At 38.9% G+C, this 18,274-nt stretch overlaps 1 protein-coding gene across 4 annotated transcripts in view; it reads left to right on the top strand.

Annotated features, from left to right (window-relative positions):
- Nucleotides 1-17,764, top strand: part of kank4 (KN motif and ankyrin repeat domains 4) — a 69,725-nt gene extending 51,961 nt beyond the window's left edge. For all 4 annotated transcript variants that reach the window (XM_017420536.3, XM_017420535.3, XM_017420533.3 and 1 more), the window contains 8 exons: nt 326-3,730; nt 6,370-6,463; nt 8,578-8,826; nt 9,942-10,026; nt 10,243-10,462; nt 10,547-10,689; nt 11,664-11,864; nt 14,235-17,764. In XM_017420536.3, coding sequence (XP_017276025.1) covers nt 326-3,730; nt 6,370-6,463; nt 8,578-8,826; nt 9,942-10,026; nt 10,243-10,462; nt 10,547-10,689; nt 11,664-11,864; nt 14,235-14,342 — 4,505 coding nt within the window. In that variant the 3' untranslated portion in view covers nt 14,343-17,764. The remainder of the gene's footprint in view (nt 1-325; nt 3,731-6,369; nt 6,464-8,577; nt 8,827-9,941; nt 10,027-10,242; nt 10,463-10,546; nt 10,690-11,663; nt 11,865-14,234) is intronic.
- The last annotated feature ends 510 nt before the right edge of the window (nt 17,765-18,274 follow it).

Raw genomic sequence — 18,274 nt, 5'->3', positions numbered from 1 at the left:
GCCGCATTTTACATGCTGACTCATTTGTTTTGGCACAATCGCTGCATGATAATTACTTCCTAGTAAGTGATATGGCTTTACATAATAACGAACCATGGGTACAGCACATTACAGCCTGCCTGTATGAGTAGAAAGGCATCACAGTGCTATTAATAATTCGTAATTTGTTCATCTTTGCCTAATTACATTTTACTCTCAAATCGGAATTGATTTATACAGCATATTGAGAGTAAATTATTGTATTAATCAGTAAAACTTTGGGTTTGCACACTTACCAGTTTTATTTTATGTTTTATGACATTTTATTTATGTTTATTTATTACAGCCAATGGCTTTCAGTCCAAGGCCAGTGAGGGCAGTGTTCAGAGGAAGCAACTGCCCTATTCAGTGGAGACACCCTATGGCTTCCACCTGGATCTTGACTTCCTCAAATATGTTGATGATATTGAAAAAGGCAATACCATTAAAAGGGTCCACATTCAGCGCAGGGTAAAAGGCCCGGCTAAATTCAGCACTCTGCCAAGAAATTTCAGCCTCCCTGGGCATGGTGGCAGGGCTCCCCTCAAGGAAAAGGAGAGCACATGGTCTGGGACATCCACCTTGGGGCCCAAGCCTAAATCACGAGTGACGGAGGTCCAGCAAATCTTTGATTTCAGACCAAGTGAAGGGGGAATTACTGGCCATAGTAGCAAAGGGACTACCAGTCAAGGAACTGGATATATTTCCACGAAATCCAGAGATGAAGCAGGTACAGGGACTCAATGTGTTGAAGACAAAACTGCTGCTATTCAAAGTCGTCCAAATCTCCTCAGAGCCTCAAGCATGCCCATCACCCTTCAACAGCGCAAAGGTTCTGATTCAAGCAGCCCTGACTGCACCGTGGCCACACCAGAAAATGGCTCAACAGAGAATGTATTCCGTGCTTCACCAGACGTAATCGAAAGACGGTGTCTTCCACAGGATCGGGCAGGTCTTCACCAGCAAATTACAGTGGCTTTGAAGAGAGTCAGAGAGCTAGAAGAGCAGGTTAAAACTATCCCAGAACTAAAAGCTCAGATCTGCTCTTTGAGGGAGGAACGTGAGAAGCTGTTGCTTCAGCTACAAGCTCAGTCTCAAGCTGAGGTTTCTACATCATCCTCTGCAGTAACAACAACTGATGATACGAAGGCAAAGAGTCATTCCCAAGGACACAGACGTTCAGAAGGCCTCAAGTTAGATGTGGCAACACAACCCACTGGAGGTTCAGTTTCTGAATGTGTGACAATATCAGCAAATGAGAGACAAGGTGGGACAGAAACAACTAAAGTGTTAGCAAAGGAGAAGGAGACTTCCATGTCACAGAAACAAACTCTACCTTCAGAAAAAATAGAAAAACAAAAAGAGACCCCAGAAAGACCACTGGAGCATAAAGTGGAGAAACTATCAAAGGAAACTGAAGAACAGATTAGAAAAGATAAAGAGAACAGCAGTAGTCAAGATAGTAATGCAGCAAAAGAAGAACACTTTGAGGACCAAAATGGAATGCAGAAGCTGCAGGAGAAGCTTGCAACACTGGAGACAAAACTTACTCAGGCTAGTCAGGCGCTAGAGAAAACTAATGCTCTTTTGAACGAACAAATAAAAGAGAACAAAGCAAAAGAGGAGAGAATATTACAACTAAGTGAGGGAATGAGAGTGGAAATTTGTACCACACAAGTACAAGAACGGCCAAGAAGAGAAAGCATAGATACAGGCACAGTCACAGAGAAAATGGATTTCACCAACCAAGAAACAGAGACAGAATCACCTGCTACTGTAGATCAGGGGACAGACACAGATAAAATATGTGTTGAAGTGGCTGTAGCCAAACCAAGGACTGGAAGTATAGATCAAGGAGCAATGTCAAGTACAGTTGACACACAGGACCAAGACACAGAGATGAAGGCAGAGGGAACAGCAGTGATACCACCTCGGCCCAGAGCCAATAGCATGGAACGGGGCACTGTAACGGAGAGCATCATCACTCAGGATCAGACGACTGAGACACCTGTAGCTGAAAGGATAAACCAAGTGACAGAAACAGAGGGAGAGACAGTCACGGACCATCCACATAGACCAAGGGCCAGCAGCGTAGACCGAGAGACAGAGACTGAAAGGGTGGACACGGTGGACAGGGTCACAGAGACAGAGGTAGCACAGAGGAGTGACCAGCAAACAGAAACAGAGACAGAAAGACGACATTCCAACAACCCAACCAGTGATGCAGAAACAGACAGTCAAGTGCGTGAAAATGAAAGGGGCCAAAGCGAAGATGTAGGTCCTGTGGTCAGTGACATAACAGAAGATACAAAAACAGAAGAAGTAATTCAAAGAGATGATGACAGTATTATTGTTGCAGTTACAGCTACAGCTACTGAACGTAAAGATGTGGAAGCTTTAGATTCAGCTGTTGTAAACCAGATTAAAGTGTGTTCCAGTCTAGTTTCTGAAATAAAGGATGTTAAAATTGAGGTAAACACTGCCCAAAATGACCCCAAAATAAAAGAAACTCAGCCCTCAAAGAGTGTAGAAAAGGTTGAACCCAAAAATGTTGTTGTGGAGACATCAAAAAAAAAAGAAAAAGGGAAAGAAGAAAATGTGTGTATATCAGTCAAAGAAAGTGTGATCACTGACAGTGTTGTAGTAAGAGCAGAAAGTTCAGCTGTAAAGACAGCAGGTCCTATTAGACCACAGAGAGGTCGGAAGCCTTCGGCAGAGCAAGCACAGCCTTCACCTCCTCAACCTCAGGCAGCACCTGTGCGCCCTCGTAGGGGATCTAGTGAAACTCAAGCTCAGCAGACCCTGACAAAAGCTCAGACTGCAAACCAACCAGAAGCTCAGTCCTTAGCACAGCGCTCTGAATCGCAGGAAAAACATCAAACACCATCTGTGCCTCTTGTTGAAGACCATAGCCAAGTAAAGAAATTGCCTAAGGAGTCAAATGAGAAACAGTCTCCTGCACAACCTAAGGCTGATACTCAAAGCCCTTCCCCAGGCTCCAGTGAAGTCCAAGAAAGGCCCAAATCCATTCAAGCCCATTCTAAATCTCAAACAGCATCTCGTCGGGAGTCAAAAGAGCTGAAAGCACCACAAAGGGGATCCAGTGTATCACATAGTCGTGAATCAGGAGAAACAAAATCTCGCCCAACTCGCCAGGCATCGAGCGATGCTCACTCTCAGCCTCAGAGCTCACGTAGAAGCTCCAGTGAGGTTCCATCATCTCAGAAAGATGCCAGTGAGACACAATCACTTCGAAGAGGCTCCAGTGAAGCAACTCAGCGTCGAGGTTCAAGTGAAGCAAAAGCTTCACGTCGAGAATCCATTGAGTCACAGTCTGCTCGCAGAGGTTCCAGTGAATCACCAACGTCTCCTGCAGCTTTGGGACAAGTTGTAACTCGATTAACAGGGCTTCTCGGGGAGCAGTGGGCACAGCTGGGGAGCAGCTCTGGAGCTCAACAGATGGCCACTCAACAGGAGAGCCCTAGCACACAGAAACAGACAACAACTAAAAAGACAGAGGCTGGAAAAGGAGCCGCAGCCAAGCCTGCAGGCAAAACGGTCCCTGCAGCAACAACAACAAAACAAGCCGGGAAGCCTGGAGCTTCCAAAATGAGTTCTATTCAGAGTCAACTGGTCAGCTCCCTCAGTGTCCTGTCTGCATTCTACTCTCCGGCACAGAAAGCAGCTGCCGCCAGCAAACAGCAAGAACAAGGTAGGTGTGTGTTGTATCTAACTGTCAGAAAGCTGCTTATCTTCTTACAACAACGAGCTAAATCTCTTCCTCTCTCATATTCTAGACATTATCCATTCACAAAGCTCTGTAGCTTTATTAGCCATGCTGCCTAATTACAACATATCCCTCATGATCTCCCATTAAGGAGGAGTCTTAATATGCACATAGAGTAATATTTCACTCCTTGTAGGCCAACGGTGGAGCTGAGCATTGTCAGAATGATTTGAATGTTTTTTGCATTTCTGCTGTGCCAATTTGCAAATATGTAGAGGTCACATTACTGCATAACAACAAATTCCTCCGGTGATGTTAGACACTCTTATCACCAAACTAACAAAAAGATGGAGTAGTTATGGTCTGAAGGTTTTGTAACTTGAAACCACAAAGGCTTTATTCATTCAATAATAAACTATCTACTCAAGAGATATGCTGTCGAATCAAGTATTGATCAAAAGCAGCAAAAGGTAGATGGTGTGCCTGATTTTATCAGATCTGTCCTATAGGGCTGTGGAGAAATTATGTTTATCTGACTTATTTAAAACAGCATCCTAGGATGTATTTTTCTCTGGAAATGTTGACCTAAATATAAATGTATTTGTATAAGTCCAAAACACACTGACTGCAGATCAACAGTTCAAATAAATACATGAAGTAAAGATGTAGTCCTTGGTTTGTCTGAAATCTGTTTATTTGCTTTTAGTGATTTTATTTGTATGATTTCACATCACCTTCACTCACTGACTCTCCAAAGGAAAGAGTTGTATCTTACCAAGTGAATGATTGTGTTTTTTTATTTATTTATTTTTACATTTACTTTTGAATTTTCTGACAGCACATGTCCCTGTAAAGTTTCCTTAACAATCTACAGCTCAAATCTTCTCCCAATCTACTTTTCATTTCTTTATCATTTGGCACAACTTGCTTTGCTATTTATCATATATGACTCATATTTATTTATAGACATTTTAATGCCTTTGTGTAATACACACTGTTTTCTGAAATATACTGACCACTAGTTGCTGTAACTAAGGAGGAAAAAATGCTTGCTACTAAGCCCCAGATAAATAATATGGTTCACTGACTCCCTATGGCACATCAAATACTTGTTTCTCATTATATACATTATTATATAGAAACCCACATTCATACATTAAAGAGAACCCATGCTTATCGACAGTCAAGAGGACTCTCAAGCACAGACTCTCACTCATACATCAAACAGATGGCGCCTCTCTTTCTTTCCTCGATGTCTCAACTGCTGTGCTTCTAGTCAGGAGCCGGAGCTCCAAGCCACATTTTATGTTAAAAAAGTTCACATTCAGTTCAGTTCTGGGAGTATTGTGTACAGGAATGCATTAAAGGGAGGTGTGTATTCATGGATTTATACTGTGTTCTCTTAAGACCAGCAGTGTTTCTCTAAGGTTATCGTGGATATCTAAAATCCCAGCCTGGCTTTTGTTCACATCATTGTGTAATGACATGAAAAAACAATCCTGTGGCCCTGGAGACCTCACTTTTAGTACTTATCTGAAACTCAAAATAGGCTTTGGGGATTTTCACACATGAGCTAAATTTAATCAGACCTCAAAAGATCATGTCCAAACTAAAGGAAAGGTTAAAATCATGATGTATTCATTAAAAGTTATCATCCGTTTATTGAAATGTAACATGATGATCAAATTCCAGACGCATACTAAACTTCCCTCTCTATGTTACTGTCTCCTGAGAGATACTCAATCTAAAAGCACCATTCATCCTGTCTGGATCTTTTTAGACAGTGATGTTTGGCACAAAGCCACATCCTTGTACTTGCATAAAGCATTATAGATTCACCGCACCATGCCTGCTGTAAGACACAACTAGGACAGCCACACTAGGCTTAACGCCAAGGGGAGTCAGCAAAAAGAGCCTATGCAGAATCAATTATTAGCCAGTTACATACATAAACAGACCTGACAATGTCAAGGTTGTATACTATCAGGGAGTTTGTATAATGCTGACTTATACCATGAGGAAAGCTTGTATAACCTGTATCAGGGCAGTTTTATTAAAAAAAGATTAATTTAATCTAACATAGCAATCTTAATTTTCTGGTAACTGTAGGCATCTAAGTAATACTTGTTTTTTTCTGCCTTTATTAAACCTTTATTAGGACTTAATAATAAATATACAAACTAGGGGAAATATTTCCTGATTTTTACGTTTTCTGATTTTTGTTGCACTTGTGGATTTGTTGTTGTTGTTTTGTGAACTTTACTTGCATACTTTATATTTTTTATATATATATATTTATTTTTATCATACTTTTTTCACCCAAGATTTTTGTTTATTGCACCCGATGGTCATAATAATTTATAGAGCCAGTTGTCACAGTGACAATAACATTGTTACCATATTCAGCCGAATTCAGCACAGGTTTCTAACTCAGTCATTATAGTTTGTATAATCCTACCTATTTAATGTAAAAATAAAACAAAACCTCCAGATTTGGTTTAACTATAGCTTTCCTTTAGACTCTTAGATAAAAGAAAACACACACTATAAATCAGTTTCTTGGAAACCTACCATGCTTTTTTCTTTCATTTTCTTTATCCTTGTTTTATCTCTTCTCTGACCAGGTCTCAAATCTATTATGAAGAAAAATGGTGTTGCAGACAAGCACGGAAGCAAGGGAGCCAAGAAAAACCTGAAGTTTGTTGGCGTGAACGGAGGGTAAAAGTCTTTCTTTTAATCAGCATCCAAATCAGAACATGTATCTTTGTATGTGCTGCTATGTGGTTTTGTGCATATTTCATTATTTGTAATTTTCTGTGTTTATTGGTGCCGAATTAATTCAACCTTCTGTAATAATTATCTTTGGCATAAACTGTGAGTAATAAATTATTCAGAGTGCTGGAGAGAAGAGACCGGGGAATAGAGTCGGGAGAAACAATTTGGTTGTCATCTTTAGAATGGAATTTTAGACTAGCGTTTTACACTTTGTCCAACCAATTTATCCAACCAGTTTTCTCTGTAGGCCTGGAGAAGGCTAATAAACATGTCCCTCCTGTTGTTTTGTAGGGTTTGCTTTGGGTTAATTGGGTATCTGGTCCCTAACTACAGACCAATCTTTCTTTTTACAACCAGAGTTGAAAGCTTATTCCTGTTGGTAGGCCAGACTCGTTTCTTTTTGCCTCCGCCAGTCTGTCTTTAGTCACAGATTCTGTTCATAACTTTAGTAGGTAGAATTTCTTCAACACAATAAGAAGCTTTCAGACTGTTTTGCTTTGTACTGAAGCTATTTTGCAGATGACACGATTCTGTTGCCTTTATTGAGTGAGACCTTTAAGAAGTGAATGGACATCCAGGATGAGAACTACCACCTCCAAGTGTAAAGGTGGCATCTCATTGGGTTGCAACTGTTGGAGACTAGTTGTTGTCTCAAAATTGCAAGAAAGTTAAGGTGTTTGTACACCTTCCGGACATTTTCCAGGGGATGGGTTTTGGACATTTCCCACTGGGAGGACATGTCAAGAACACCCAGAACTTGCTAGATAGTTTTAAATGTCTCACAACTGGTTTGGGAAAATTTCAGTGAACAAATGTTAAAAACTTTCAAAACCTTACCTTTATCCTAAAAGGTCAAATAACATAAAGGGAAAACTTGAAGACTTTTTCCAGATAAACCTCTTATCCATTTATATTTTTATACAAATTGAATTGGGAAATGTTTTTGAGATTTTTAATCAAACATGTTTCTCTTTGCTCACTTGGAAAAGTCTGTCTAAAATTCCTTAGTGGTATTAAGTCTTGCATGTCAAGGAAATGTCTGTCATGAGTAAATATATTTAATTCCTGCATTCCTGTTCTTACATTCCTGAGTTTCAGTTTTATGACCCGCTCACCTTTGCCGTGTTGTTTCAGAATGTTGTTGTGAGCTCAATTCCTTCCTCCCTGTTGCAAATTTATCTGCAAACTTACCCCAACAGTTGCTCTCAAGAGTAATGAATTGTCTGGCTTAGTTCTTATAAACAAACACTAATATGTCTTATAAGCTTTGGATAAGTAGTCCAAGCCTATCCCTGTTTTTTTGCTGTAAATATTTGTCCAGATATCACCATACTGTTCCAAATAAAATTAAGCAGATGTTTTCTTTTTGTAAGGAGACAAACATGTGCGACAACAATATTTTCTTTGACTATCTTTAGGCTTCTCCCCACATCAGGAAGCAGGCCGCTGTTTGTGTTTCTACTCTTTAGATGTTCAAACCTATCTTTGCTCCGCCTTGAGCTCCTCTGGAATCCGGGGAATGCTGCGGCCCCCGAACGCCTCTTGTTGGAGTCTATGTGTGTGTGAGATTAAATAAGCATGAATCAGTGGCATTCAGTATGTCTTACCTGATCACTGGCCTCACAGAGGTGCCTTGATGATACACCCCAGTGATCACACACAGCAGCATCCACCCCATAGCTTTAAATATATGAAGGGCCTCTTCTCACTGAACAAAGCAGTGTTTGTCCTGTGTTGAACGAGCAAACAAACCTATGTTTTTAATGTAGATGAGGGATGGTTTGAGCCAAGACTGCAAAAGCCAAACATTTAACTTATCACTTATTTATAGCTGGATGACCAGTTATTATTTGCTTAAGCTCACTTAGGTTAGTTCTGATGTGGTGGCCTCATTAAGTATCTAAACTCTACAAAATGCAAATTTCTGACTTCTCTTTATTTACTTATCTACTGAAGCTTTTTCCCACCTTTTGAAGTAAAGCTTGATTTTTCCTTTAATATGGAAAAAAAAACCTTGAGCACATCTTCCTTTGTATGTATCCTTTTTTTTTTTTTAGCTATGAGACAACATCCAGTGAGGAGTCCAGTGGAGATGAAAAGTCAAAAGTGGAAGTGGAGGAGGAAGAAAAATCAGAAGCAGAAGTGGAGATGGAAAAGGACAAGAAGTCTGAGGAGACAGCAGAGATCCAGGGAGCAGAAGTAGAGGCCTTGTCTGAAGGAGGAGGTGCTGTGGGTGAAGAGAAGGAGGCGGACAGAGGCCTGCTGGACTTAGAAGGTGCCAAGCTACTGGAGGAGCACGATGACGGGTGAGCAGGATGAAAGCCTAAGTTTCTTCTTCTTGAGAAAGCAATTGACTTTAGGTTTATCAGAATTCAAGCTTTAAGGAACATCTTGTCACCAGATCAACACAAATCCACCGCATGACTGCCTAATATTTACTATGTCCCTTTCATGCTGTTTTGTTGAGTTTCTAATCAGTTTTGCTGAAGCTTTAGGGTAACTTTTCTGTTAGTAGAGGCTGCTGCCATTAGATGGATGCTACACACCAAAATAACATCCAGATAAATGCCAGGCACCAAGCTTTCCTTTTTTTATATTGCTGTTGTTGTATGTGTAATGCCACATGCATAGACAGTTTCCTAAACTTCCAAACGACCTTTCTAAAATCTTTGTATCCTGCATATCGAGTATTAAATGCACACTTTTGTCTTCTCATCACACTTTAATAAAAACATTTCAACATTCCACAAGCACTTGCTCCCACACAGTTGGTGCAACCTGCTTTTGCATTAATTAAAGTCTGAGATAGTATTATATATGCTCTTCATATCGTGCTGTGAGAGCAATTTGAAATAAAAAAGGCAGTGTTCTCCTTGATTTCTCTGATTGCCTGTTTGCCTTTGGCATGTGGATGAGGCTGAGATCTGAGGGATCAAGGGTACATGGTTGGTTCTGCGAAGAGAGGTCAGCAATTGCAATAACTATTCAGAACCAGTTTGACTATTCTAATGTGTTTATTCACTATGAGGGTGCGTTATGGCCTGAGGACAGCTAATGTACAGATTGTGACATTCAGTATATTCATGCTTTATGTAATCACAAATATATAGTCTGCATGATAGATGATTAGTGTAAAAACTCAGGTTTGTTATGTGCAAAAAATAAGTTTAAGCTGTAACTGAGGTTTGCAGGTGCCATCAGAGTATCAGATAGTAGACTCACCTGTGAGCTGTGGAGGCTTGCAGACAGATTTTAAACAAAAACTAAAGACTTCTTTCAAATTTAAAAGGCTACAATTGTAGACAAATCAGTTGCACATGTAATATTAAAACAAAAATACTAAAGAACTTAAAAAGGTTTGACGAGTTAAACAAAAACATAACAGATGTCTTACTGTAGATTACTTTTGTCTGGTTTTCAGGGAGAAAGTTGATAAAGGATTCATAGATGCGTGCATTTATGTAAAGGATCGTATGGAAGAGGTTTCATCCCCAGATAAAGAAATGGTAAGAACTGTATTTTGGCTGTAATTAATCAAATTCATGCTTGTTTGTCAGCATTCTCTTTTCTCCTTTGCTTCAAAATTCTAAAACAAATAAACTGATTTGTGTCACTTTATGTTTGATGCTTTTTTTTCTGAGCAGAAAAATTCAAATTATAAGAAATAATATCCACAGGTTTTTCTAAATTAGACATTTTTTCCTCTTTTGTTCTCTATTCAGCGTCAGGTATTGGTGGTGCTCTACCAGGAGTGGTTCAAGGTCTCCAGTCAGAAAGAGTCAGAGCCAGACACAGTCAGATTATACCTGCGACAAGTGGGATTGACCACCCCCACTCTCCTGCCTTACGTTGTTAATCTGACAGATGGCAACGGGAATATGGCTCTCCACTACAGTGTGTCACATTCTAACTTTCCTGTGGTCAAACTGCTGCTAGACACTGGTGAGATGCCCCACACAGTTAGCTAATGCGGCTTCCGAACAGGGACTTACCGATCACTAATTCCTTCTTTGTACATTCTTCTAGGTTTATGTGAAACAGATAATGTGAATAAAGCAGGCTATACTCCAGTGATGCTGGCTGCTCTGACAGCTGCAGAGAGCCCTGATGATCTGGAGGTGGCTCAGCAGCTCCTAAGGCTTGGGGATGTCAATGCACGCTCAAGACAGGTAATATAAAGTACAATAAATGCCTTAAGTGACACATTTTGCCTCATTTAGAAAATATGAAACTGTTGTGTATGTGGTATTGCACTAAATGTTGAATTCCATGAATACAAAGGCATGGACTTAAGTAAATCCCCCAGGGAAATTAGAAAATGTTTATGGTGTAAGTGGGTCACTTTGCAGGGATGCATGTTACATTTAACTGTTTTTCGAAACGGGAAAAAGGAGGTTGTTATAAGCCTAAGAGCATTAGACCAGAGTGTAGCATATCCAAGTGATAAGACCAGTAAAAATAAAACCCAAGAGAGGAAGAGACATCAAGGTGGCATAACAGCTTTAAATATTTAGCAGCAGGTGTTGCAGCTCAAGAGGCCTGAAAGCAAAGATTTACCTGTTAAATGATTTTTGGAAATTCAATCATTTTTCTCAATAAAGTACAGAACAGTGGTCTTCAATTAAAACTCAGCAAGGTGTACCTAAAAAATCTTTTCTGTAGCAAGTCTCAAATTGATATATTTAAATTCTCTTTTAGTTGCATCAAAGCTAGTTTTCTTCACCCTGGTAGCTACGCTCTGCAGAGAGAAGCCACCAGTCAAACATGGGAATTACTGTAAATGCTAGAAAAGTTGTGCAGCCTGAAATGAACTCCTTGAAATGCAGGAAAAGCTAAAATAAATTACGATAAATTGCAGAAAAGCTGCTCCACAGATAAGACTTGATTTGAGTCTGCCATTTGGGGATCCTTCATATAGAATGTTAGTTTTGTTTGATTTGTTTGACTGTGATTTTTTTTATTCCTCTACAGCAGTTTTATTTATTTTTTTGTGAATTTTACTTTCCTTCTCTCGCTCTCCTCTTCCCCACCTGCCCCTCTCATCTCTGATAATGGCTCAGTCTTAATATGCATCTCCCATTCTTACCTCCATATCTGCCCTGTGCTAAGTTCTTATTATAATCTGTTTTCTCTGTTTCTCCAGGCAGGCCAGACAGCTCTCATGCTTGCAGTGAGCCATGGCCGCGTTGCCATGGTGAAACTGCTCCTGAGCTGCGGAGCGGATGTAAATGCCCAGGACCGAGAGGGATCTACACCCCTGATGTGCGCCTGCGAGCACGGACACACACACATTGCTCGTCTGCTGCTGGAGACGGGTCGCTGTGATACCAGCCTCACAGATAAGGTACGCCGCTACTTTGTAAAGTTGAAAATGTGATGTTTACAGGACCATTGTCAGACAATTTAAAGCATAGTTCATTGAAATATGCTGAAGAGAGTTATTTCTATCAAACAATGCAGGGGTCAGCCTTTAAAATCTGTTTCTGGTCATTTGTTTTTCTACTCTAAATAGATCACATTTGCGATCAACTAAACATTTTTTATGAACTGAGCTAAAAATTGTGTTAACAAGTTTCCACTTTTTAAATTTTTGATTAGGAAGTTTTTCTCATACTTCTATTTTTGAATCACTGTTAAAAATAAATATAGAGAACGTGTTTACAATTATGATAAATGCTGCTTCTCTGCATCAAAATGAGTCAGTTTGAGGTGATTGGGGCAACTTATTGGGATGCTTCCTTGGAGCTTTCCTTCTGCTGGGAAGAGACCCCGGAACAGACCCAGAACTGAAGGAGGGATCATTTATCCTCTCTGACCTGGGAATGCCTTAAGTGGTAATAGGTAGAGGGATGTCTGGTGCTTCCTTCTGAAGCTGTTGCCTCTGCAACCTGATCACAGATAAGCCAAAAAATGGATAGATTGTTTTTGTTTGTTTGTTTGTTTGTTTGTTGTTGTTGATGCCTTTCTACAGTCCATAGTCTGCAGTCAGAGTGTGATCATATCTGAACTGCTTCCTCCTCTGTTTCAAATAACTGAATTATTATCAGCTGCCACAATACAGCTAAAATAGAATAAAACTTTACTTCAAGTATAACTATGAATGCATGTAGATATATCTTTAATTGTGTTTGATTGGCCAGACATATGTTGCTTGTCATTAAGGTATATTTCATGACAGCTGAGACAAAAATATTCCCATTTAAGAAAATGTTCAGTCTGGTCCAGCAGTTGTGCGAGAAGTTGGTTCTAAAGCGTTAAACAAGTGAGATGAGATGACTATTCACCCTGGAGGCAAGGAGTCTCTTTCTCAGCATGAGGCTTCATCTGCTCCCATTTGTTATAATATCTAATATCTTACATTTGATTAGATAAATGACTTGTCATGACATGCTGTGAGATAGATACAAGAAGTTACAAACATTGCTCTAGAACATTGCTCTAGAACATTGTCTGCGGTATCAGCTGGGGAAATTTTCAGCTCTATTAGTTTTGATTGATGTGTCAGTGTCAAGCACACAGGCCCTCTCACTTTGGAAAAAGATGGGTTTGTAAGTGCTTGTATTTGGAGAGGTTTGTTCTCTCAGCTGCAGGTTAGGGAGACTGTTAACCACAAGGTCACCTGCACATAATAGGCTTTCTCATTTGTATTAAATAGCTAGTAGACCATGATCTGAATGCTTGATAGCTGCAAATGTCCTCTTCATAGATGAATGCCACAGAAAAAAACAGGTTTTGGACATTTTTTCTGACTTAAATTATGTTCTCTAAGATCTTTGAATTATTTAGTTTTAATATAAAGTTTAAAATATTTGGTTATACCTATGTTTTAAATGTTAAGCCTGTGTTAGGGTTGTAATGGTACAGATGTTTGGGGCAGGCACAGATAATCAGACAAATACATCATTTACAGATAATCAGATAATTATTTTTTTTAAATGTTATTATATAGAGACAAATCCTAGTTTGCTTTACATGACCTGCTACCTTAGACCCTCCCCACTTGCAAAGATGCTTTGTTTTTCTGTCTCTGCTTCTGGGAGGGTTATTGTCTGTTTAAAAATACCAAAAACATTTGCATTTGGCATTCGTTTTCCTTCCTAGTTGTATAAAACCTGGACCCTCACAGTGAGGTACTGTTTGTTTTAAACTGTGACTTGGTCATACCATCACACCCCTCGTGTTGTAGCGTGTAGGAGTGGGTGTAGCCTTAGAAACAACAATGTCAGTGAGTCAATACTTTAAAATAAATGTCAAAATGTCTTTTTCAGATCAGTAAATATTGACATCACTTACACAAAAAGGATTTTCTACTGATTCATTGTTTCTTCAGACATTCAAATACTATTTAAATTCTACTTTCTTATAGTGCCTTTTTCAGAGGAAATTCTAATGCAAATTATTTTTTTAATGTATTTAGTATATATTTAATCTTTTTTTTTTACTGTATTTATTTGATAAACAGTTTTTTTTAAATGGACTAGTTGATGTGATTGTGATTCATCGAATAAGAAAATCTTAACTGGCTTTGAGAATTTCATTACAGAGTCTTTTAATCCAGCTCTTCTGGTGTTATTAGGAAAGGTGCAGCATGTATTGCAATGTGCAAGAGTTGCTAGAGAACATGTTCAAAGCAACACCACACTGCCACCGTGAGGGCCACAACACTCACTGCAACATGTCTGATTTAAACCCTACATTTCTGTTTTCTTCCCAGAATGGTCACACAGCCCTGTCGGTGGCAGAAGCAGCTGCTCATCAAGACGTCGTTGACCTTCTGAAGGCCCACGCCTCTGAGCCCACGTCTGCTGCAGACCCCCTTTAAGCCACAGTCCTCCAGCTCAACAATCAGCTCTATTTCCATGACGCTTTTCCAACCAATGGAGGGGAACTAAACACATGACACAACATGAGATATATAGGTTCTTTTTAACCTCTGGGAGTGGAGCGCTCGTGCGTTTATGCCTCTGCCAGCATGCCCTACGGATGTTTGTGCATATGCTGCAACAGCTGATCTAATGGTCAATGGGTCTCAAACAAACTGAAAATAAGACATCGCTATAGCAACAAATGCAATTGACGGCATATTAAGCAGGACACAGGGTGAGAATATAAAGCAGGACAAGGAGTGAATAACTCTAAACTGCTGCTTCTTATAACTAACTTTTAAAGCAAAATACTAAGCACATGATCTACCTTTTAAATATATATATATATATATAGATTAAACATAATATTATTTCTATTTTCTTTAAAACATTGACATTGTTTATTTCATATATGGACATAAGCCATTATTTTGAACATACAGTATTATATATAGAATGTTATTGTATCAAATTATGATCATACAGAGACTGTATTTTTTACTGCACTTTTTTTAAATTGTGTTTGCGTAAATTAAATATTCGTCTATAATATGGTGTTCAGAGGAAACTATATAACCAGATGTTCTAACAGAAGTGACATTTAATGAGTTGTTTCTCCACAGTGGTCATGTTTTTAAGTGGTTCATGAGTGATTATTATTTGTGAGTTATTGGAAAACAAATGGTTTATTCTGAGATAAAAATTAGGCATTTTTATAACAAGTATATGTCTAGACTGGGAAAAAAAGGCAGAAGTCTTCTCATTTAGGTTGTATTGAGCAGAAAATGCTGCATGCCAATACAGTTACTCCCCCTACTGGCTGTTTTGTGTATAATACTCCACAGCAGTATGTTGTAATACTGTGTTCTCAGTTTTTTCATCTATGAGGTCAACAATACTAAGTTATGCCTTGTTTGCCTGCTTGTTTAAAATCAAATCATGTATGCAACAGAAACAAAATGCACAATGAATGTCAGGCTGGCTGTGACACATTCCAAGAGAAAAACATGTAGCAAGTTTTAACTAAATGTGCATGAATTATAGGACTAACTCAAGCTGTGAGTGGAAGTGGCAAACCTTTGAACTGGTCTGGATATTTTTAGTTTGTATATCTAGAGGCATTTATTCACTTGTGTGATCGTGGAGTCTTTAGATCGAGACTTGTCCATCCTGTTCTCGCCTCAAGGAGTTCAGAAATCTGACCTGACAGCGAAAATCTACAGCAACGGGGAGGTTTGTTTTGTTTGCAATAAGAAGCAATATCAATGAAACACTTCATTGTCAATCAGAAATCAGGTAGGTGGTTTGACGTTGGTCTAGCCTTAATCAGACAACTGTTTATTATTCTCTAGCTGACGCCTCCTTCCCAGGAAGTCAGGTCTTCTTCTGTCGTTTACCATAAATTTGCACCCATTTTCCTCATGTACAGCAAAACAGGAGTGTGGTCTAAAGAAATGTTTACAAATAAACATTCCTTCCTCAATGATCACAACAGATGCCAAACATTTGAGTATGTTTACATGAAATAAGGTGCATGAAATGCTGAATAAAAGAGCAAACTAAATTGATTCATCGAGACAATTCCTATGATATTTCATATTATAATTATTTGATAGGATGTTACACCAACAACACCAATTCTGCAAATGTTGGGATGTTGTGTAAAAGCAAATAAAAACAGAATGCAGTGATTTGCAAATTTCACAAATCTGTATTTTATTCACAATGGAACAGTAAACACAGCAAATGTCTGAATTAAGAAATTGTACAATTTTTAGGTAATTTTAAATTTGATGGCAGCAACACACCTCAAAAAGGTTGGGTCAGTGTCAGCGAAAGGCTGTAAAAGTCAGCGATACGGATAAGAAACAGCTGGAGAGGATTTTGTAATTAATTAGGTCAATTAGCAACAGGTCAGTAAGAGGACTGAGTATAAAAAGCTTTTTAGAGACTGAATCAGAAGTAAAGATGGGCAGAGGTTTACCAGGCTACAAAAAGTTGTCAAAAAGTTATGTTCATATATTTAACATGTTGCATTGTGGAAAAACACACAGGGGTTAATGGAATGACCAAATATCTGCAATCTATTTACATTTTATACAGTATCCCAACCTTTTCAGAATTAGAGTTGAAATAAGAGAAAATCTGTTTGTGAAGGTCAGTATTTAGATGACCAAAAACCTCCAGTTTTGTCTCAGAAACTAAAGAAATTCCAGAAATGAGGCACTGTTTCATTGAGCTGAGGGTATCAACACTTATTCATGCCTTGAATGTGGTCAACAATTTAGTCTGCATCAGAAAATGTGTTTTTGTGCTGACAATCATTCAAACTCTGGTGAGTTTCTAACACATTTCAATGTCCCAGCTCTGCTTTAGTTTACAGACAGATTCGAGTCTTAATGATTTCACATCATAATGAAATTAGTTTTGTTCTTGCAAACTGACCACTGACTCTGGATCAGCTTTCGGTCACTCTAAAACATCTGAAATTAGATGCAGAAGTGTAACTTTATAGACTGATCATGGAAAAAGAATCAACAAGAGGATTATCTGTATTTTGAACTACATACACTGACTGCATTTATGCAACAAGATTTTTTTTTCTACCAGCTAAAATAGCACAAACCACCAATTATTGTGACTTTAACTTTGTGCTGCAAACGTGATTGTTAGTGAAGAAACAAGCTTTCAGACGTCTGAGGGATGGTCAGATCCGTGCTGGGAGAAGTGTCTGGTCTTCCGTGCCTACACATTTGGTCTTTATAGTTATTTCTGTTTAATCCAGTGTGACCCAGATGTGATAGGAATTTACATCTGGCTGATCACCAAAGAACTTTAATCTGTTTCATATTAAAAATGTTTATCAGTTCTGTAAATCCAGCCAAATACATATACTTAAAGTGTTGTGAAAAGTATATAATACGTATTGTCTGACAGTCTAAAAATTATATGAAGTATTTATTCTGAAAGCTATATTTTTTACCATAAATATATAACATGTATGCATGGAGACAAATATTCAACTATTAGTGCTGATGGGGAATTTGGATGAATGAAAAGTATTCCCTGATGTCGTGATTATTTGACTTAACTTGGGTTGGTTGTATGTTTGTTTTCTGTGTGACTTGATGAGGCTGTGGATTATCACGTGTCCTCAATGCTACTTTGACATTCACAGGGAAAATATAAGATAAAAAGAAGTGACACGTCTCCGGCTTTGAGGGCAATGTCTCCCGTGTTTGAAAACCAATCTGAGAGTCGACGTTCATGACAGATTTCAATGTAAAAATCTCTACTTTTCTGTAATATTCTGTGTGGAACAAACTTGTATCTTACAAATCAGAGAACTACTTCTAAATTAATAAACATTTAAAAAGGATCAGATTCTTTCTTTGATCATTTTTGAGGCAAGCTGCTCAAACAGATGACCCAGCCGCCCTGAGGATGAGGAAGGCCTGGTCTTTATGTGCCAGGGCCTGCGCGGATTGGTTGAGCAACTAACGGTAAGGCCCAGTCCGGAGCGAGAGGAGGTCGGCATCAGGAAGTAATAAGCCTTTTTCACGGCAACCGGAAGTAGCGTCTCCTGGTGCTGGGACACTTCCTGTTTTAGCGAGTCTATTCAATCACACGAAGCAAATTGTGGGTCTCTTCAATATCGTTGCTTAATTTGCCAAAGCTGTCTTTTGCTGATGTGGAAGAAATCGAATTCCCGATCCAATAAACTGGAGAAAGGATACAAGTTTTTCCATGAAGAATATATCCACAGCTATCAAGGTAAGAAAAGACGTAGCGTAGCGAGCTAGCCGATAGCTACAACCTATGAAGTACATAAACATCGTGATAAAGAAGCTTTTTTTAGTCTGCTAAATTATTTGGAATATTTGAGACA

Source organism: Kryptolebias marmoratus, linkage group LG24 (genome assembly GCF_001649575.2).
Source record: "Kryptolebias marmoratus isolate JLee-2015 linkage group LG24, ASM164957v2, whole genome shotgun sequence".
Classification (NCBI taxonomy): Eukaryota; Metazoa; Chordata; class Actinopteri; order Cyprinodontiformes; family Rivulidae; genus Kryptolebias; species Kryptolebias marmoratus.
This window is presented reverse-complemented; position numbering and strand designations above follow the sequence as displayed.